Raw genomic sequence first — 22,464 nt, 5'->3', positions numbered from 1 at the left:
CTCAGCTCAAACCAGCCTAAGGAAATTTATTCAATCACATTAACTAAAAAGCCCAGGGGTATGTTAACATCAGGCATGACTAGATTCTGAACTGAAATTGTTTACACTGGAACTCAGCTTCTCTTTTGCTCTAGTTGGATGTTTTTCTTTGTGTTGACTTCCTGTTTCAGCCATGCATTCTCTTAGGCCATATGTGCAACTGGAAAAAGACCTTTTTTAGGAACTCCTTTTAAAGTCCTCAGATCACTGTGAGTAGATGAACTTAAACCATGCGCCTGCCCCTGAACCAGTCCCCATGGCCAACAGAATGAGATGACCTAACTGGTTTATACTTCGAAGAAGCGCTGGGTTCATTCCTGGGTTTGGGTTGACATGGACCCACATGGGAAGAAAGGTAGATAGCTCACATGACCAAAGGAGATTTTGATCTTGGAAGACAACAGATGTGTTCCTCACATATCCACTTTTATTATATTTTAGAAAACAAGGTTTAATTAGTTGTGTTCATTACTTATTATTTTGCTTATTATGTTTAAAGTTTTTGTATAATAACTAGAATACTGTTGTCTGTCAGTTTTTTCATGTATTCCATTTGTACATGTAACTTTTACTCATTTGAAAATTACCTGGATTGTAGAACAAAATTTTTCTACATGTTCATAAATTTGATTGTCCTCTCCTTACTGATTGGTACCTGATATTTGTATGTTGCTTTCTAGTTAAAGAATCTTTTCCCATATATCCTTGAATTTAAATATTATAACTGTGAGGGCAGCATCATTATTCCTATTTTATAGTGGCAGACCAAGAACTGGAAACTGGATTTTTTACTGAGTTCAGTACTCTTTTTTTTTTTTTTTTTTTTAACTAAACTGTACCCCCAAAGTGGGGCTCAAACTCATGACCCCAGCTGAGCTAGCCAGATGCCCCAGGTTCAATACTCTTTAACTCTGTTACTCCTTATAGTATTCATTCACCCCTGTAACACATTTATGACAAGCCAGATAAAAAATGGAAGGTTTCCAGCTCATTTTATGAGGTTGGCATCCCTTTAAAAATACTAACAAATATAAAATGTTACCATCACCAGAATTATTCAGTATATAAACATCTGGGTGGAAAGGGGACAGGAAGAGGGGTGGTGAATTGAGAGAATGTTGAAGGAAAACGTTTGCAGCTTTCCTTGTGATCCCTGTATTTATAATGAGAAATATTCAGGTGTTATTTTAAAATTAGCAGTTTTCAAAAAAAATAAAAATAAAAATTAGCAGTTTTCATTTCTGTAGAGTTTTTTTTTTTTTTTTTTTTTTTAAAGATTTTATTTATTTATTCATGATAGTCACAGAGAGAGAGAGAGGCAGAGACACAGGCAGAGGGAGAAGCAGGCTCCATGCAGGGAGCCCGACGTGGGATTCGATCCCGGGTCTCCAGGATCGCGCCCTGGGCCAAAGGCAGGCGCCAAACCGCTGCGCCACCCAGGGATCCCCCTTCTGTAGAGTTTTGATAGCTTGGCTGTTTTATAAAAAGATTTTTTTTTTTTCTTCATAGCACTTTCCTAGTTAAAGTATTTCTTTTATTGATCTTAGTTCTCATAACTTGAGGATATGGATCTGTCTAATCAATAGATTGCCTTATTAACTCCTAATTTCAAGAGTGTATAAATTCAACTCTTAACAATTTCCTGAGGAAATTTTGTAGGGAAACAAAGAAATCACAACTTATTCTAATATGCATTTATTAGCTCATCAATGTTGACCTAAGTCAGTCACCTTTATAAACCAGCAGGAGAACTGGGCTCAAATGAAGTATAAGTGATTCCATTTTAAAGAGCAGTTTTAAAAATATTTGTATCTAAAAAAATACTTTTTTTCCCTCTTTGATATAATCTTCATCTTGTTTCCATTCCTTTGGATAGGTATTTGATTATTTGATAGAAACAGGAATTCTCTTTGTTAAAATAGAGACTTGAGTTATCCACTTATTCACATGGTTGTCACAAAAAAGGGAAATTGTAAATATGGAGGTCCTTGTAAAAAAAAAAAAAAATCCAAAAAAAAACAACAGATGAAAGCTATCATGATTATTGAGTGCCTCTTCCAAATTCATCAAAGAAATCCATTCAGTAAAATTACCACTAAAGAAAAAAAGACTTTAAGAAAACAAACATGGCTGTTTTGCTGGTTGATTGAGATATATTAAAAGTACTACATGTACTTGCAGATTGGCCGCCTCCAAGATCTAGTGAGGAAAAGTGAACAAGGTCTTGGCTCTGCAGAAGGCCTCATTGCTAGTCTTCAGGACTCCCAGGAGAGACTTCAGAATGAGCTCGACTTGACTAAAGGCCGGCTGAAGGACACCAAAGATGCTCTATTAAATGTTGAGGTAATTTTATAATACCTGCTATAATCTAAACATCAGCAAGGTAAAAATATAATTAGGTAGTCTCCTTAAAGTTTATTACCCGTCATCAAATGGGTATTGGTTCCTGACTGTCAACCTGTTCGTTGGCACCTGTGGGGGAATCCAGACACAGGTAAGCAAGACTCTGCCCTTAAGACATCTTAGGCCATGGTTGGTAAATAAGGAGTAAGATGCTGATGACAATGATGACAATATTGTATTCTGGCAATACTCAACCTTGCTGAGCCTCTGTTTCCTCACTATAACCTCCTCGTGTTGTTATGAGGATCCCAGGAGGCAATGGATATGGAAACACTTGGAAAAAAAAAAAAAGAGCAAGTATTTTCTTTACCTCTTTTCTTTCCCTATTAATGTCTAATAAAGTACTTTGCATTCAGTAAAAGAAATACTTTTTAAGTAATTCTGCCCTGTTTAATCCTGCCCGTGGTGACAAAAATAGTTCCTAGAGGCAGAATACTTAGTGAAAAGGACAGTTGATTAAAATGGCTGGATCCAGTTTTCAGAATTTACTGCTTGTAGCCAGGTCAGCAGTGTAGCATGGCAGGTTTCAACATGGACTTTCTTCTCTCCGATAACGTGGATATGCCCCTCAGTAGCACTACAACACATGCTGTTAGTAAGTGGGTGATCCAGAAAGGGTCATTGTGAAAGCAGAAGGAAGCACCATCATCTGTTCCTTTCCTGTTGTAGCTGAAGAGCTGCCCCACTGCTGGCAGGGACCCATGGTTGCTATGTTGTCCAAGCAGGTCACCTCTAGCCCTAGGCTCCTGAGAGCCACTTAATGCTAATCTACAGGCATTTCATATATATATATATATATGAATTATATATATTAGGTTTATGAATTATATATATATTTATATATATATAATTCATATATATTTATATATAATTTATGAATTATATATATATATTAGGTTTCCATAACATTAAACACAATCCCTGGTTTAAAGTTCTATAGTGAAAACAATTAGTAGCCAAATGTCTTATAATTATTTTAATCATGTCAGTAAGGTATAGCTACAATGCATCAGCTCTGAATAAATAGCAAACTTTTGAATATAAATATGAATGAATTTGAATAATGTATCTGTAATGTGTATATATTTGAAGATACTATCCAACATGGAAAGTTAAGATTATCAGTTATGCTAGCTTTAAACTGTTTAAAATGATTTGTAAAATTAGAAGCCTTAATGAAACATAGTTTGCACAAGGACATTTAAAATATAAAGTATGTGCCACATATTTTACTCAGAAATCTTGAGTAATTATTATAGATAGCTTTATCAGTTATTGTGCTATAAGGATTTAAATTATAATGCAAGCACTCTACTTATTTGAAATAACCAGCAATGACTTTGCCTTTAAAATATTTATTTATTTATTTATTTATTTATTTATTTATTTATTTATGATAGAGAGAGAGAGGCAGAGACACAGGAGGAAAGAGAAGCAGGCTCCATGCCGGGAACCCGACGTGGGACTCGATCCCGGGTCTCCAGGATCAAGCCCTGGGCCAAAGGCAGGCCCTAAACCGCTGAGCCACCCAGGGATCCCCTGACTTTGCCTTTAAAGACTTGTTTTCATTGACATGTTTTTATTCTTCAGGGTGAGCTAGAACAAGAAAGGCACCAGCATGAAGAAACACTTGCTGCCATGAAAGAGGAAGAGAAGCTCAGAGTGGACAGAATGGCCCATGACTTAGAAATAAAATGGACTGAAAACCTTAGGTATGTTTTTTACTCTGTAATGTAATCTTTTTTTTTTCATTCTCTCTCTTTTTTTAATAATAAATTTATTTTTTATTGGTGTTCAATTTGCCAACATACAGAATAACACCCAGTGCTCATCCCATCAAGTGCCCCCCTCAGTGCCCGTCACCCATTCACCCCCACCCCCCGCCCTCCTCCCCTTCCATCACCCTTAGTTCGTTTCCCAGAGTTAGGAGTCTTTATGTTCTGTCTCCCTTTCCAATATTTCCCACACATTTCTTCTCCCTTCTCTTATATTCCCTTTCACTATTATTTATATTCCCCAAATGAATGAGAACATATAATGTTTGTCTTTCTCCGATTGACTTACTTCACTCAGCATAATACCCTCCAGTTCCATCCACGTTGCAGCAAATGGTGGGTGTTTGTCATTTCTAATGGCTGAGTAATATTCCATTGTATACATAAACCACATCTTCTTTATCCATTCATCTTTCGATGGACACCGAGGCTCCTTCCACAGTTTGGCTATTGTGGACATTGCTGCTAGAAACATCGGGGTGCAGGTGTCCCGGCGTTTCATTGCATCTGTATCTTTGGGGTAAATCCCCAGCAGTGCAATTGCTGGGTTGTAGGGCAGGTCTATTTTTAACTCTTTGAGGAACCTCCACACAGTTTTCCAGAGTGGCTGCACCAGTTCACATTCCCACCCACAGTGTAAGAGGGATCTGTAATGTAATCTTAATACAGATGTGCCAAAGTGTTTTTCCACTATATAGCTTATGTTGTCTTAGCATTAAAATCATAGTTGATAGCATTTTTAATGAATGTTTTCATGATTAGATGCAGAGAAATTGGAATTCTTTTTTTATGCTTGAATACTTTTTCTGATCTTATTTTCTTTATATAAAATACTAACCTCAAGTCAGAAGACTTGTTTTAGTACCTGTTCTGCCGTTAAAAACTGATAATCAATGATCTTAGGTAAATTATTAACTTACCTAAGTCCTATAAGCCTGATTAAAAAAATAATCAACTCTTATTCTGAGTTGACTTTTGAGGAAGATTAATTAAATACTTAGAAAACCTGTGAACAACTACACTGTAACTACTGAGAAGAATAATTATCTTTAAAAAGTAAAGGCATTTGGGGCCTACCATGGGAGCATGAGGGATGCTACAAATTCCATTTGGAGGCAACTTTGAGCTTGCTGAGTCGACACAAAGCTCACCCTCTTAAGTTGAAAAAATTGTGAACAAGAAATTATCATTGACAGTTAAAAGGTGGCAGACATGTCCAAGGAATATTGCAGGGGTTCGATCTGTTTATGAATCTTGTGATGGATGAATGTCTGAAGATGGTAACTAGTGCGAAACAGAACAATATTGGAATGGTGGTAATATGAGGAAATGGTATATTAGAAGCCTTGCAATAAGTAAAAACAATGGGTATGTTCATCAGAAGAAATCAGTAGCTTTCACATGTCTGTTCTCCATAGCACCTCTTTTATTGCAATACGAATACCAGGTCATGTGCATTTTTATATTGAACTTTTTTGTTAAACTTTTATAATACTAAAAAAAAAAAAAGTAAGGCATTTGTTTTATTTTAGACAGGAGTGTTCTAAACTTCGTGAAGAGCTAAGACTTCAACATGAAGAAGATAAGAAGTCAGCAATGTCTCAACTTTTGCAGTTAAAGGAACGAGAGAAAAATGCAGCCAGGGATTCATGGCAGAAGAAAGTAGAAGATCTCTTAAACCAGGTAATTAATAGTCTCTAACATTCTGAAAGTTCATTTTCTTTGACATTCTCTAGCCAGGGAAATATTATAAAACATTGTGCATTAATTCGCTATATTTTGTTATTTTTCATAGGGCAAATTTTAAATTTTAAAAATGAATAAAATCAAAGGTGACATATTTAATAACTTGTGAAACATTGTACTAAATAATGTTATATATGCAGTCCTAAATTCTATAAAGAATTTACAGGTTTTGGTTTAATATTTGAACTGAACACTTTAGAGATTTTTAAGTGGAGAAATTACCCATATTTTGAAAGTATAAAATCTTTTTTTCAAGCCACTAGATATCATTTGGGCCCTGGGAGGTAAAATTTATTAAATACATCCTGATTGCCTATAGTTGTATCAGAGGTGAGCAGTTTCTTTCTCACCAAAAGAAGGTTGCCTGTTACACTTCAAAATGTTATCAATAAGAGGTAGTGTTATATTTATCTTATAAATATATCTATATAAATCTTTCTTATGTCCTAAATCTATCTTCTTCTGTCAGATTAACCTATTTCCATTTATAACTATAATTAAAAGAATTTTCACTCATTTACACAACTTCTAAATTTATTAATTCTTAGCACTCTCCTGCAAAGCCAGCTATTAAATAAGACTGACTGCATGAGTCACTAGTTGATAAGCAAGTGCAGAACTTGGACAAGAAGCAGCTCTGTAATTTAGTGCTAGAAATCTACTATTATCTTTCTATTTGTGATCATGATGAATTTCAAAATAAACAGGATAGGCTTTCTATAGGATAACTTACTACATAGTAAATACATATATGCAGTATCTTTCAGGAGTAATTGGGGCCTGCCACTTTGTGTCTGGTCTTTCATTGCTTATTGGTTACCTTCTGTACACTTATTTTACGTTCCTATTTAGAGACCTAAAAGGATGGATTTTCCTGGATAGACTGGTACTACTCTTCTATGATGTTCTGTACTTTAAAAGATTTGTTCAATTATATAATAAAAATGAAAATCACCCCTGAAAGCCTGCCTTGTTTTTCAATCACAAACTATTGATATAGACATTTTTTGGCTGGTCCTGGCACTGTAAAGAGGACCTACCACTTCTCCCATCTGTTTTCTATTAAATTATTTCATTACTCATGTAATCTCACTTATAATAAATTGTCAAATTTCATCCATGCTTCTTCTCTGATACTTTTTCTTTTTTTTTTTTTTTCCCTAGTGTCTCTTCTGCATTGTTTATTCCTGAGAGGACATAATGTTTTGCATGTTATTTTAGTTCTGTGTATCATAAAGTAATTTATTACATAATGACTCCAATTTTTGCCAGCTTTATAGAAATAATATTCTGATCAGTTTTCAAAACAGATTAACCATAAATATCAGTATAACCAGAAATTAATTGCCTCCAAAGATGAAACTTTCTGTGCTGCTCTGTGCCATCAGTCCCATTTCCAAAATTATAATATCTTCCCTTCTCCCCACTTCTAAAATCTATAGGGCATACACCTTCCCACAGATAAGCCTGCAAATAGCTGTTGTACCTTGGGATCCTCTGTACTTGAAGAAAGTTAAAACAAGTGAACAAAGGATTCCACTGAAGTGAAAGTAGTTATTGTGTCATCAAAGTTGCACTCTTTCCAGGCGTGTTGAGAGGACAAACTTCTAGCAGGACCAGCAGTCTTTTCTTGGCCCTTTGGATCTTGTTTGCTTGATTATTTTGGATGGATTCCTAGACCAGTGTGTTATATATACCTGCTCTATCACTTTCCACTTGCCTGACTCCTACTAAGCCCTGTTCCTCATACCTTCCATGCCCCAGTGCTGAGCCCTACCACCATTTCACTCTGCTTACTACTACTGGCCTCACTCATCCCCTTGTCCCTAGCACACCAGCACCCCTCTGCACTTAGGGAAAACAGATCTGGCGTGGGCTTTGTGACATTTAAGGAGTAAGAGTGGGGAGCAGAATTGGAACAGCCAGGTGAAAAGTATTGGAGGATCTGTGTTTTCACATATTTTAACTATGAAGTGAACACAAGTCTGTTTTTGTGTCTTGGTTTACTTGTATTTTATTCTGCTTAGAGCAAAGAAGAAATAGTGTATCTTTCATGTGAACTTAATCTCTTGAGATTTAATTCTGATTTAAACTTACCTATCAAGGGCAGCCCAGGTGGCTCAGAGGTTTAGTGCTGCCTTCAGCCCAGGGTGTGATCCTGGAGACCCGGGATTGAGTCCCACGTCGGGCTCCCTGCATGGAGCCTGCTTCTCCCTCTGCCTGTGTCTGTGCCTCTCTCTCTGTGTCTCTCATGAATAAATAAATAAAATCTTTTAAAATAAATAACTTTACCTATCAAGAAATGAGCAAAGAAAGACATAAGATTTTCACTTTTCTTCAGTCAGATGTTCTTTACCTTATCAAAATTACCCAAAGCTATTATTTTTATTCTGTGCTCTGATCAGAATCTAATTTCATATTTTTAGTTTTAATGTTTCACTATGTTCTTTTTTTTTCTGTCCAATGATTATACTTTAGTTCAAAACTAGGTATAGTTTCTGGGCTAATTAGCGTACGTTTGAATTTCTTTAAAGCAAAAGAACTACATTTTTATTCTTCAACTCTATCTAAAGAAAAGTGAGTACACAGAGTCCTCTTTGATCATACTTTATACTTGTGATCCTAAAATGTCATCATATATCCTTTCATTTCACCTTTTTCAGGGCAAATTTTATTTTGTGTCCAGTCCAGTGAATTACTATTCTAATTCCTTCATTCAGATCAGTGGACTGAGAAATTTGGGAGACACACAATCATTCAGACATAGAACTGTGGGACTTTGTAGTTTGGGTCTGAATCTCCATTTTGAACTTTGAGGCCCTTATGTAGCTGGTTATAGCCACTGTGTATATGACACAGTTTTTAGCCTATCTATAATCTAACAAGAGAAGATTTAGTTACAGATACCTACAGTAATGGTCTGGACACTTTGTACTATAGGAGCAATGATGTGCTGGATCTGGTTCCTACCAGGTCACACAGCTCTGATTATGTGGAGGCCTTTACAGCCCCATATTCTGGGACATGTTGGTGGCTAACAGATATCCACAGTGAGAATATTCACACCACAGACAACCAGCACGTACTGCACATCTGCACATCTCTGATTTTTCAGAGAGCTATTACATACTTAGCAATTTACCACTGGGTGGGAGTATAGAGTGACATGGCAGTGTGATTGGGGAAAATGTCATTGGAGAGGTCAGCTCTAGGGTGACTTTCAAATAGGGTAAAGGATAAACACAAATATTTCTATCCATTTAACATTTGATTGAATATACTCTTATTTCCCAGGCACTCTGAGAAATACAGAAAAATGAGGTGGGGACAGTTGGGATGAAAGGTCAGTGTGAAAAATTTTGACTTCCGAGCATAGGAGTTCATAGTTCACTCAGTAAGGTATGGGATTGTCAAAGATTTATGGATAGGAGAATAACATCTTGAAAGTTTTATTTTAGGGAGCTTTATGTGGCTGTGATACTGAAGTGAGGGTGAAATGGAGCGATCTCAATATAAATAATCCAAAACATCTGAAACAGAACTCTTGAATACACATGCACCCAACCATCACCCCTCAACCTAAGCCAGATGTTCCTCCTAGACACTGCCATCCATTTATTGCTCAGCCATCTCTAACTCCTCTCTGTCACCCTGTACAGCCAGTCCATCTGCATTTCCTGCTATTCTGCCTTCACCCAGGGTCTGCCCATTTCCCAGTACTTCCTCTGCTACCACCCTAGTCCAAATTATTGCAGTTCTCCCTACACTGTAAATGGAACCTGTATTTGGTCTTCCGCATCTTCTCTTGCCCACCTGCATATTGTTTCTCAACCAGCTGGAGTGATACTTTTAAAATATTAAATCAGATCACGTTACTCCCCTGCTTAAAACCTTCCATGTTTAGATTACAATCCATACTTCTGTGGCCTATACCAGCAGCCTTATGATTTGTCTCCTGCCACTCCTTCCCTTCTTTTTCTGGAGTTCTACTGGAAGACTTGGCAGTTCCTGGAACACACACACACACATCCCAAGGTTAATCCATCCCAGAGCCTTTGCTCCTACCAGTCCCTCCACATGGAACTCACTTTCCCCGGATCTTATGGCTTATTCTTTTACTTTCTGCTCAATCTTAACTCTTCAAAAAGATCTTCCTTAACCACTTCCTCTAAAATAGCACCCTCCATCATTCTGTGTCCTCTTATTCTGTTTTGTGTGTCTTCAAAACATTTGTTACTACATAGCATCATGTTGATTCTTTTCCCTGTTAGAATGTAGTTTCATGAGAGCTGGATCTTTATCTGTACTGTTCACTATTGCATACTCAGCTCCCTAAACTGCCTGCCATATAGTAAGCACTCAATAGTTGTTGAATGGAGTGAAGAAAAACCGAGGCATAGCACTGAAGAGGAAGTTGTCAGATATATGAAGTACAAATGATTCTGCCCATTTAGAACCTGAATTGAGTTTTTTTTTTTTTTTTTTCACTGAAAATACAAGAGAAACTATAAGGGAACAAATCATGAAATTTGAGGGACTACTTTGGTAAAGGAGAAAGAAATGTTAAAGTTGACTCAGGATTTAAAGCCAGAATAAACATCTGAGACAGGGAGGTCATGAACTACTTAATTGAGGGGATGGTAAGTTTAGTTTTAGACATATTGATTCTACCATCATAGGAAATTTTAGAATTTTTCACACTCATCTAGAAAGGGCAATGACATGAATAAGAAATAGAACATTAAAATAAGTGCTGTTGATTAAGACCGACTGAGAAGCCAGCTTCTGGAGGTGTTGCACACTGTGTTCTGATTTCTCGACCAGTGCTGTCCAAGATGGTAGCTACTAGCCACATATGACTGTTGAGCACTTGAAATGGGATTCATCCAAACTGAGATGTCATTGTAAAGGGTATGCTAGGTTTCAAATACTTAGTACAAAAACTGGATGGATTGTCTGTCTCACTAATATTTTTGTATGCTGTAATCACATTTTGAGATGATAATGTTTTGGATAGATAGGGTTAAATATATGACTAAAAATCTTTTTTAAAAATATGGCTATTAAAACCTTTTTAGATTATACACATGGCTCTCAGTGACAATTCTATTAGCAGTGGTCTGCACTATTTATTTTTATTTTTTTTTAAGATTTTATTTATTTATTCATGAGAGACACTGAGAGAGGCAGAGACCCAGGCAGAGGGAGAAGCAGGCTCCATGCAGGGAGCCTGATGTGGGACTTGATTCCCCGTCTCCAGGATCATGCCCTGGGCCAAAGGCAAGTGCTAAACTGCTGAGCCCTCCAGGGATCTCCTGGTTTACACTATTTAGATCACAAAAATTTTGAGTAAGTTTGGCTCAGTGCTGATTCTGCTAGCTGCATTTCTTAACTCTAAAGTTTCATGCTAGGAAGGAATTCTCTTTAGAAATTGCATTTCTGCCTACTGGAAAAAGATGGTATTTTCATCAGTTTTTATGTTGATTTTAAAAGAATAACAATAATACCTTGTAATGGAAGAATAGATACAAATGGGTTCTGAGGTAGAGATTAGAAAGGGAGCTGGAATCATCTCTTCCCAGCTAACACAAAGACTTTGACCGAGCCCTGAGCAGTGATCAGTGAAGCTGACCCTGAGTTTTCTTATTAGGAGAGCAGGAAACCATGTAGAACAAACATCATAGATCCAGCCTGAGCCCTGGAAAAAGAGATGATTGGAATAAGGAAAAAGGAAGTCAAAGGGAAGAGCAGTGGAAAGAGTGAAGGGAAAAAAAATACGGAGAAAGAGAAGCCAGCTAGAACAAAGAGTGGGAATAGCAGGTTACGACGCTAGAAAATGTGGAATGGAATTAAAGTCTACCAAAAATCAGTCAACATCCATTATTCTTTATACTTCAGTTCCTGGATTCAAAGTTAATATGCAGTATTTTCCTTAGGAAATATGAAGCTTGTTTTTAAACTCTCTTCAGTCAAAAAAATTAATGATCTTATTGTACTTTAACTGTAGTATGTCCTCTTTTATCAGATTTAGTGTTGTTAGTGTTCTTCCTCTTGAGATTTTTTTCTTCCAAGATTAATGATTCTGAATTGTTTTTTCAATTAATTTGCAAATCTAAAAGTGTTTAATTTTCTTTTCCCTACCCAAACCTCCTTCTTTAGAATAAGTTAATCCAGTTGTTAAATTGGTAGCTTTAGGAGAAAAGAGTGAAGAGATGGAACAATGATATCTACAGCTGGCTTTAAAAAGAGATGCTAAAATACTGGGGCGTTCTTAATGTGTACTAAGCATGTATCTATTCTGCAAAATACTATAGTAAGACCTGTGATGAAATGCAGTTTGTGCCTTCAGAGGTGGTAGGACCAGAACACACCTGAAAAACTACTTAAAAACATTTAGACAGCATTGTAGTAACAAATCAACTTAATATATTCCTATTTCATATGACAAATACTAAAAAAGCATTTTGGATCTTAAGTTCATTGGGTATTGATTATAAAGTTATTTTAGATAATCTCTGAGAAAAGTGTAAGAATTATTTAAAGTGATAGCTTGTCTTCATCTTAATTTCATTTATTATATGCCTGTTATTACACTTTAGTTTAAATGTTGAACAATTATTCATGAGTTTTTCTTCTGCTTTTGCTTCAGAAGAATTATTAAAGCTGTGATTTTTACTTTCTAAAACTTAAGTTTCTCTCAGTCACTTTTCTGTAGATATAGTAAAACTTGAAATTAATATTAGGGAAAGTACATAATTTGCTTTAAGAAATTACCATATTGTATACTAAATATTGAATTTTAGAACATTTTATTAGGCATTAACATATTTCACTTGAATTTCAGTGTAAGATTAGTGTACATGTTATTTCAAGGAAGTTAAAAATTTGATAAATGACATTTCTTGTGTTAGTAAAGAGAATTTTATTCTGTCTTTTGACATTTGTCAAAAATTTAGTGCTTTTGATACACCATGTAGTGCGCTAGACTCATAATGGAATCATAATGATCTCTGCTTTCCTAGTGCTTATCATCTAGAAAGGAACGCAAATAGAAATAACAGTTTAACACATTAACTCCTTACAACTGAGGTACATACACAGCATGTGTACCCTGGGGACCTAACATAGTCTGGGAACTTGGGGAAGGTTTATTGAACTGTGGGATCCTTTACTTAGGATCTGAGAGAGAAGCAGGAGTCAGGCCAAGAGGAGAAGGAAAACCACATTCTGAGCAGAATGGGGATGTATGTGCAAAGGCCCTCAGGCAGCCCCCAAATACCTTTGCTCTGGAGAAAAGAGAATCAGAAGGCTGGGGAGGAGGCAGCATTGGATCACTTGGGGTTTTGTTGAGACTTTGTCTAAAGAACAATGAGGAACTGTTGAGAGATTTTAATCAGGAGTGTGAAATATTCATACTCAACTTCAAAAATCTGGCTGCAGTATGGAGAATAGACTACAGTGGGACAAGTTAGGTGCCATTCAATGAATATTTTTCCCTCTTGGCAGTTTTTCTTTGTTCTGATTAATATTTTCTGGACAAATATTTAGTATGCTCATTAGTTCATTTCTCTTAGAGGATATATTTTTAAATCTTAGAATCTGTTGACCTTGTCAACAGGATTTTTGCATGATACTAGTAGATGTAGTTTTTTCTAAATAACTTTATTCTTTTTAACTGAAATTTCTCTTTACTGCTCTTTTTATGGGGGAGAGGAAAAGTAAGGTAGGGAGTAGCAAAAACTAAATAAGAGTTCATATCATTCATTTAGTCTTAAATAAGCATTTATTGACCTATTTACTTTTTGCCACATACTGTTAGGCACTTTGGATACAACTAAGAATAAGACCTGGTCTTTGTCCTCCAAAAGCTGGTAGTTCAGTGGATTTCAATGTTTATATATTAATATGTTTGCAAATTGCAAACGTGTAAAATCTTGTGCTATTTTCTAAATGAATAAACTGATATTTAGAACAATGGGATGACTCCTAAGAGCATATTTTCTTACAAAGTTCTAGATTTCTAATTGCATGCAGCAACTTTTTAAATTATTTTCAGTTTTCTTTCTCACTTATGTCAATGTCTGATTATATTCATCCTTCAAGAAAAGAAATCCTGTAAATAAATAAAAATTAAAAAAAAAAAAAAAAAAAAAGGGATCCCTGGGTGGCGCAGCGGTTTAGCGCCTGCCTTTGCCCCAGGGCGCGATCCTGGAGACCCGGGATCGAATCCCACGTCAGGCTCCCAGTGCATGGAGCCTGCTTCTCCCTCTGCCTGTGTCTCTGCCTCTCTCTCTCTCTGTGACTATCATAAATAAATAAAAATTAAAAAAAAAAATATAAAGAAAAGAAATCCTGAAACACATTCAGTAAGTCTTCTGTGTTGAGGTGCTATCAATTGAAGAGGATGTCCTGAAGCCCTTTGCACTTATCTCAAAAATTAATAAGCTTAAGATGTTTTAAAACAAATTGATTATTATAGAGGGCATCAGTTTTTATTAACATGGATCTTGCTTATATAGAAAGCTTAACCAAATAATATTTTTGCATACGGATTTTTAGTTCATTCAGTATTCTTTCACGCAGACACTTAACTTGAGGGATCTCATCTAGTGTTGTGGCATAAATACCATCTCTATGTCAGTGACTTCCAAAGTTAAATCTCTAGCCTTGACTTCTTCACCTGAACTCAAAATCACTTGGTTGGCTAATAGGCATCTCAAATTTCACATGTTTGATTCAGAAATATTGATTGCCTATCACCATCCCCTAACCCATCATCTTCACTTCTTGGCACTGCTTGTTGCTCAAAACAAAAACTAAAGGTCATCTTTGATTTCTTTTTTCCCTTATCTCCTGTAACCTGTCAATCCTATTTATTCCACCTCCAAAACACCCCAGCTCCAAGTGTTTCCATCTCCCCTAGTAAACACTAGGCCAAGCCACCACTGTAATAGCCTCCTATCCAGTCTCCCCAGTTTCACTTTTCTTCATAGCACTCAAAGTAACCTTTTATGATGTAACTGATCTTGCCATTCCCCTCCCAAAGATTCTTTCAAGGTATTTCATTGAATTAAGACTCTTTGTTTTTATTGTCCTAGGCCTTAAGCCATCTGGCCCCTGCAAAAATCACGCATCTCATGTCATTGTCACAAACTTACTTTCCCCCCAGCACATATACACACATGCACACCTAGTCGCTCCCAGCTCACTTCCACCTCAAGGTCTTTGTGCTAGCTAATTCATGTGCCTGGACACCCTTTCCCCCATTTAGTGGCTGGCTTTTTCATTGATTTTCCAAGTTGAAGCGTCACTTCTTTCAAAAGATCTTTCCTAACAGTCAACCCAGTATCACTTACAGTCATTTGCTATCACAGCGGGTTTTTTTAATCATAGTTTTTATCATCAACTATTTCTTTGATTTTTTGTATATTTGTTTTATTGTCATATTCAACTTTCTATTCACTCTATACTTAAGATATTCCTGGAATTTAATAGTACTCCAATAAAGAATTTAATGAAAAAATAAATCTTACTTCATTTATGTATTAACCAATAAGGGTATTGTGACCCAATAGCATTAGTGCATGTCCCCATTGCCACAGCCAGGTCTGTGATATGAGTCGCCCCAAGGCTCTGCTCAAGGACCATGCCTTTGGTTTAGCTATTTCCATGGCTTGTACCAGTGTGTTGCCAGACACAGTGCCCCTGTGAGTTTAGATTCCAAGTGTTCTAGAATACTTCTGTTGTATAAAATCTAAAATCTAGAATTCCTAAGGGATACCTGACATGCCACTTTACAATCTATCATATTAGCCTACTTTATCAGTTAGCTCAGGAATCCTCAATAACATACATATTTATGTCTGGTAATACTTAAAGAGTGAAAATAATATCTATTTCATAAGTAAATGCCATAAATTTTAAATTAACGTCTAGTACTAGGACAACAGTTCTGAGAAATACAAAGAGATAATACAAAAAAACACAACTGAAAATTCCTCAGCTTTTCATAAATTTTGTGAAGTCTGGAGAAGTATCTTATTAGTATATAAAGAATAAGTATGAGAAAGCATAAAGAAAAAGTAAGTAAAATTAATATAACTAATATATAAAAGAAAAAGTGTGTATGTCTATACAAATTGTATATTATGTATTATATATATAATTCTATGTATTATATATTTATGAGAAACTTTAAATTGAGTAGTTATGGAAAAACCAAATAGAAATTAATCTTTTTTCTCAACTTTCTTTCATAACACTAGTATACTATATTCTAAATTATATTAAATTATTAGAAAAAAAATGATTTACCAGATGAAAAACAAGTTTTAGTTTATGACATACCAAGGAATAATAATATGAAAAAAAGAATTCTTTTTTGTCTGAAAATGTGATAAATGTCCAAGTGAAAACTATTTCACAAGAACTTTTCTACTTAAATTACTAATATAAATTTAAATACTCTTTTATATTTTTGGAAAGCAGAAAAAAATGAGGCAATTGAAAATGAAGTCACATTTCCCCCCATATTTGGGGAAAGAGAGGGTATATATAGATTTTTCCAATTGTTTTATATCACTCTCAAAATTGCAATGAACTTTTGAAAAATAAACCTAGACCATAAATAATTTGCTAAATATATCCTAGAAAAAAGAATCGAAAAGATATAAAGGCATTTCTTTCTTCTTTCCCCCAAGTATAAAATCAGATTATTATTAAATGTTTATATTTTAATGATTAACTCATATTTATTTTTGGCCCCCAAATTATGCAGTTAGTGTTTCAGTTCTCATCTGCTCATTTCTCTTGAGAAATCTGTCATGAGCATACCATACCAGTAGTGAGTATAATGCTTTTTTGACACATTATATTTTAGATTTCTAAGAGGAACTTAGAACAGTAATATTTCTTTTAGGTCCTTCAATAACCATTATCTTTTCAACTGAACTCTGATATATGTAATGGCCTTCAATATTTTGCATAGGTAAGTCTGCCATCCCACAGGCATCAGATACTGTTTTAAGGGACTACAGAAAATTTAGATTGTGTCTTAAATTTTTTTTGTCTAATTCCTTTCTCAGAACTGTTTTCGATTTATTTTTTCTTGAGCATATTATAATTAATGTCCTGTGTTTTACTCTCCCTTTTAGATCCCTTTCTTTCACTTAGTTGATTTCTGAATGTTTCCCTTTATTCCTTTGATCTTTTCTTCCTAGCGGCACTCTCTGGGTGAAGCTTTGCATAAATCTATCAACAATGTAAGTGAGCGGCACTTACAGTTTGTACACAGGGGCATGTTGCACTTTTGATTTTGCGTAAATATTATCACTGCTTTAAAGTTTTAACTTACGATATAAAAAATACACTTCAGCATTCACTAACTTATGTTTTTGTATATGGGTAACAAAAGCTTCTAACTTTCAGCCATTCATTTGTGTATGTGCATACATCTACCACATTGTATTAATGGGCATATTTTTGTTATATAAAGTCAAGCAAGATTTTACCTCTCAAACATAAAATTTATTATTTAAATGCTTACTTTGAAAAATATTTTTGAAAACTATTAACTATTTGACTGTCGTAACAATGGATAAATGTAAATATGTTTTCTTTGGTTAAACTAGTTTATTTTGTGAGAAAGTAGTATCAATAAACAAGTAATAGTTGTGAAGGTTCATGAGATTCAGAACATATCTTACATTTTGATGTTGTAATTATTAAAAGACCAGTGAAATGAAGTAAATCCCTTTTCTAAGAACTGGCAAAGCTATTGTTCTTACTAACATATACAGAAATTAAGCCTCAAAGTAATATTCCAATGTAAACACTCCTTTAAAAATTTTTCATATGTAATATGAATATTAAAAAATATATATATATTTTTTTTACCATACCCAACGTTGTTCTTTAAAATAACAGAACTCGGGATCCCTGGGTGGCACAGCGGTTTGGCGCCTGCCTTTGGCCCAGGGCGCGACCCTGGAGTCCCGGGATCGAATCCCACGTTGGGCTCCCGGTGAATGGAGCCTGCTTCTCCCTCTGCCTGTGTCTCTGCCTCTCTCTCTCTCTCTATCATAAATAAATTTTTAAAAAAATTAAAAAAAAATAACAGAACTGAACATCTTTGGATATTTTTCTTGATATCCTAGGGCAGAGGTCTGCAGACATTTTCTGTAAAAGGCCAGATGGTAATAAATACTTTTGGCCTTGTGAGCCGTGCAGTTTCTCTGGCAATTGTTGGAGTTTGCTGTTGTATAATGAAAGTGCCATAGACAATATGTGAATGAATCTGTGTAGTTATGTGCCAATAAGAATTATTTTACAACAACAGGCTGCAGTTTGCCAACTCCTGTCTTAGGAGAATCAAAGTTTGAGATGTTCTGTGAAATTTTGATACTTCTGGAGTAAAACTATTTCCTCATACCTCTCTAAATTCTTTTTACTATGCAAGAAAAGAACATTTTATCTATTTTTAATATTAAACTTTGCTTTCTATATAAAAAATAATTAGGGCACCCCCGGTGGCGCAGCGGTTTAGTGCCGCCTGCAGCCCAGGGCGTGATCCTGGGGATCCTGGATTGAGTCCCACGTCGGGCTCTCTGCATGGTGCCTGCTTCTCCCTCTGCCTGTGTCTCTGCCTCTCTCTCAATCTCTGCGTCTCTATGAATAAATAAATAAAATCTTAAATAAAAATAAAAAAATAAAATAAATAATTAGAAATACACGAATAAAGAGATGCCTGGCTGGCTCAGTAAGTAGAGCATGCAACTCTTGAGGTTGTGAGTTTGAGCCCCACATTAGGTGGAGAGATTACTTAAAAACATGAATACATTTAACACCATTTAAAAATATATTTAAGAATAAGCAACAAAGATATTCCAATGTTGGTGAAATAAGGCTACATTTAGAAATTCACATATAGTAAGAATTTGGGCATGATCACTATATTAAACCAGACTTTTTGACCTATGTACTAATTGGGATAGGAGTAAGAACCCAAATAAGGTAAGATTATTATCAGAATTAATTGTACTTCAGAATACATGTGACAACATAGTCACCTTTTCTTAAATAATTATAAATTAAAAAAACAACTTTAAATTGAAGTTAAATCATTAATAACTAATGGGAATGCCTTGATTCCTCTCTTATGAAAAAACTAAAAGGGGTTGGTGACACGATAAAATCCTCATTAATTAAGGAGATTAATTTTCCTTTTGTAACATCATAGTCATGAGGATCAGCTCTTCTGTCACCAGAATAACAAAATAACCCTGTCAGTGGTGTTGAGCAGAGTGAGCATCTACCCACTCCCTCCACACATTCTTTCCCAGCCTTCCATGCAAGAAATTTTCAGCTATATATTGCTTTGTTCTAAAATACAAGTGGTTATTGATAGCTTTGCCCTTTATAAAAGCTTTCTAATTTTTTTCAACGAAGAATGAGAGGGTGATTGAAAATATATTCCAGAAATATCTTAAGAACATTAAGTAGGTATTGTTGGTGATTTTTAATAAATTCAGTTTAGAGGTTTTCTTAGAAAAATACCAAGAAATTATGAACAATTCAGAATTTTCTCAGAATGGTCATAATTTCCCTAAGCTTAAATTGACGTTCTTAGCTCAACTCTTCAAAAATAGCAAATTAGTGGTTAAAGGGGGGGAGGGGGAATTAAAATATTCAAGGACCTTCAAACGTTTTATATGAACATTTGTATAAGTTGTTGACATAGTAATAAATTATCCTTACTGTCCTCTAAGCCTGTATTAGCTGTTTTTAATGTTGCTTTATATATTTGAAAGTATTGAACTGAATTATCATATGGTTTAGACTAAGAATTTGTGTTGACCTTTCCTATCAAAATTGATAAGTATTTTGGCTTAACATAACTCCACGTCCCATGGTAACATCCTATTGTATCCAGTACCTCAAATTTGACTCATTTTCTATTTTGAGGGTGTTTTTTCATGCAGTACTGTGATGGCACAGAATCTTTGTGAAACTGCCCCTAGGAAATTGGTGAAGCTTTCCTTTCTCCAGAAAAATGTATCCATATGTTTTTAATTTTAATTTCTGTCTTTCTGAAAATTTTACACTGTATTTTCAAAAAGACATCAGTGTTTTAAGTGGTAGAGATCAAAGGGTGGCATTTACTATTGCCCTTTAAAATTGTTTACAAAGTATCTTGTACCTACTGATCAGGAGACTATATTATATGACTCATATCCAACACATTTGATAAGATTTTTTTTTAATGAAGATAAATTTGTTTTTGAAATAAGGATTCATCTGATTTATTATTTGAAACCAACAAAATAAAAAGCATTAACATTTAAAATTATAGAACGCCTGGGTGGCTCAGTGGTTGAGCATCTTCTTTGGCTCAGGTCATGATCCCATGGTCTCAGGATTGAGTCCCACATCAGGCTCCCTGCATGGAGCCTGCTTCTCCCTCTGCCTCTGTCTCTGCCTCTTTCTCTGTGTCTCTCATTAATAAATAAATAAAATCTTTTTAAAAATTTTAAATTAAAACAGATATATAGAAACTAATATACTACATACTTTGAACATATAATTTGAACAACCATTTTCACTCATTTATTCAAATACCTTTCTATAATTCTGTAATAAAAGTACTGATCAAGATTGCCCAAACTATTTGACACAAAGTCTATCTTTGTTCTCTTTTATTTTGAATTAGTGAAATTTTATATTAATATGTATTTTCATATCCATAAAGTATACTAAAGTCAGCTGTTTAAATTATAGCTATAAAACATTAGTTCATTTTACATTGCTTTGCTCATTATTTGTTTTAAAGTGTCATGTAATTTTCATGTTGAATGATGCAGTGCTACTAATTTATTTATAAAATGAACAAAATAAGTTTTGATGTTGCATTGCATGATAAAGGCTTTCTGCATATAGTTCATGTTATGTTCTTGAGCATGAATCCAGATATTTTAGATAGCTTTAATATTAATTTGGTGTGCTTTCAAAGTTACTAATACAGAATATCTAAACTAAGTATATGTGAACACTACATTGCATGATAATGTCTTTTTGCATATACTTTATATTTTATCCAGTATAGTTACAAAGATTAATCTTATATCCTAAAAAGAAAAATAATACTTTGGAATTCTTTCAAGGTAAAGTATACTAAGTGTAAAATATTAAGTAAAATATTTAACTTAAGTGCATTTTATTTAAGCTAGAGAGGTTTGAAAGTGTGCTTAGATTTTAAATATCTATTATATTACTATGGTACCTCATTTTCAATATTACCTTTCTATGTAAATTTCATCCTTAAATAGTTAAAAAGTGTGAGTCAGTTGTAGTCAAATTAACATGTAAAAGAGCTCTTTCTGATGCAGTCAGTTTCTGAAGTGGGTATTGCAGAAAATGAGCTACATTGCTATAAACTGGTTGGCTTCTTACTAAACTAAGTGCACGCTTAACTGGGAGTACTGGACCCAGGGCTACTATTAGCGCATGTGGTACCTGTGTGCAAATTGGAAAAACGTGGCCCTTTTGAGTTGATGCAGATGCCTATCAAGGTAGACACTTTAGTGAGCAGTTTGTTCACTGAATGGATTTTAGTCCTTACTTGGCCAGAGGCCAATTAATAGTTTTAACAATATCAATCATTATAATACCAATCATATTCTATATGTAGCATAGTCTTTTCCTAACGTTCCTGTATATGTTCTAACAAGTTGTCACTAGAGACAAGGCAGTCATGTGGGTCCCCACACTGGGTCCCCATCAAGGGTTGAACTTGGGAAGAGAGTGGTAGGCAGGTACCTTTTCTATTTCAAGGACAACTAACTGGGAAGAAAATGACCCTACCAATTACACATTAGTGTTCACAAACACATTTTTGTTGCCTTTTACCCTTTTATGATTTACTTTTTCTTTTAGGTTATCTTCAATATTCATTTCATCCTGATTTTCTTTGCATAAAATGTTGAGAAGTCACACAGTATAATTTGTTGTTGCAGCATTTCCCTATTTTCTCTTATTTTCTGCATCTCTGGGGATTCTCCACCCATTTTCTTTCCCAAGCCCCTTCTCCTTTGTGAAACATCTGAGGCATCCTATATCCTTCCATCAATCAAAAGAAAATCTTTTCCATTTGCAAAAAACTCACAGTTTCCTCTCTCCCTCAGCCTTCTTGGCCACAGAGATGGTTTTTACTTGTATATAAAGACATATAGCATCTTATTATCTAATTATGGAACACATTTGACAACTTTTATCTGATTCTCCTATGTTCCTCTTAGCTTCAGACTTCTATTAGAATATGGTTGTTTAATTCCAAGTTAGTTTCCTGTTTATGAGAAAACAGAGATTAAATGGTTATATGAAATGTATATGTGAACATATATATACCTACACATGTGTTTTGTGCTTTTATTCTTTATAAGGGACTTCATTTTAAGTATTTTAAAACACCCAGAAGCAATGCAGACATATTAATGGTGATGTCTGT

The 22,464-nt window shown here is 34.9% G+C and overlaps 1 protein-coding gene and 1 pseudogene across 10 annotated transcripts in view; both read left to right on the top strand.

Moving 5' to 3' along the window:
• Positions 1-22,464, top strand: part of FAM184A (family with sequence similarity 184 member A) — a 107,134-nt gene that overhangs the window by 60,347 nt on the left and 24,323 nt on the right. For 8 of the 10 annotated variants that reach the window (XR_013381635.1, XR_013381648.1, XM_077901215.1 and 5 more), the window contains 4 exons: positions 2,221-2,382; positions 4,033-4,154; positions 5,750-5,900; positions 17,183-17,224. Coding sequence is in view for 8 of the 10 variants with exons in the window: in XM_077901215.1 (XP_077757341.1) it covers positions 2,221-2,382; positions 4,033-4,154; positions 5,750-5,900; positions 17,183-17,224 (477 nt within the window). In the remaining 2 variants the exon portion in view is untranslated. The remainder of the gene's footprint in view (positions 1-2,220; positions 2,383-4,032; positions 4,155-5,749; positions 5,901-17,182; positions 17,225-22,464) is intronic. The other 2 variants (XM_077901205.1, XM_077901183.1) reach the window with 1 other exon arrangement.
• LOC144294771 (small nuclear ribonucleoprotein G pseudogene) lies at positions 5,296-5,729 on the top strand (annotated as a pseudogene).

Source organism: Canis aureus, chromosome 1, assembly GCF_053574225.1.
Source record: "Canis aureus isolate CA01 chromosome 1, VMU_Caureus_v.1.0, whole genome shotgun sequence".
In the NCBI taxonomy this organism is placed as follows: domain Eukaryota; kingdom Metazoa; phylum Chordata; class Mammalia; order Carnivora; family Canidae; genus Canis; species Canis aureus.
This window is presented reverse-complemented; position numbering and strand designations above follow the sequence as displayed.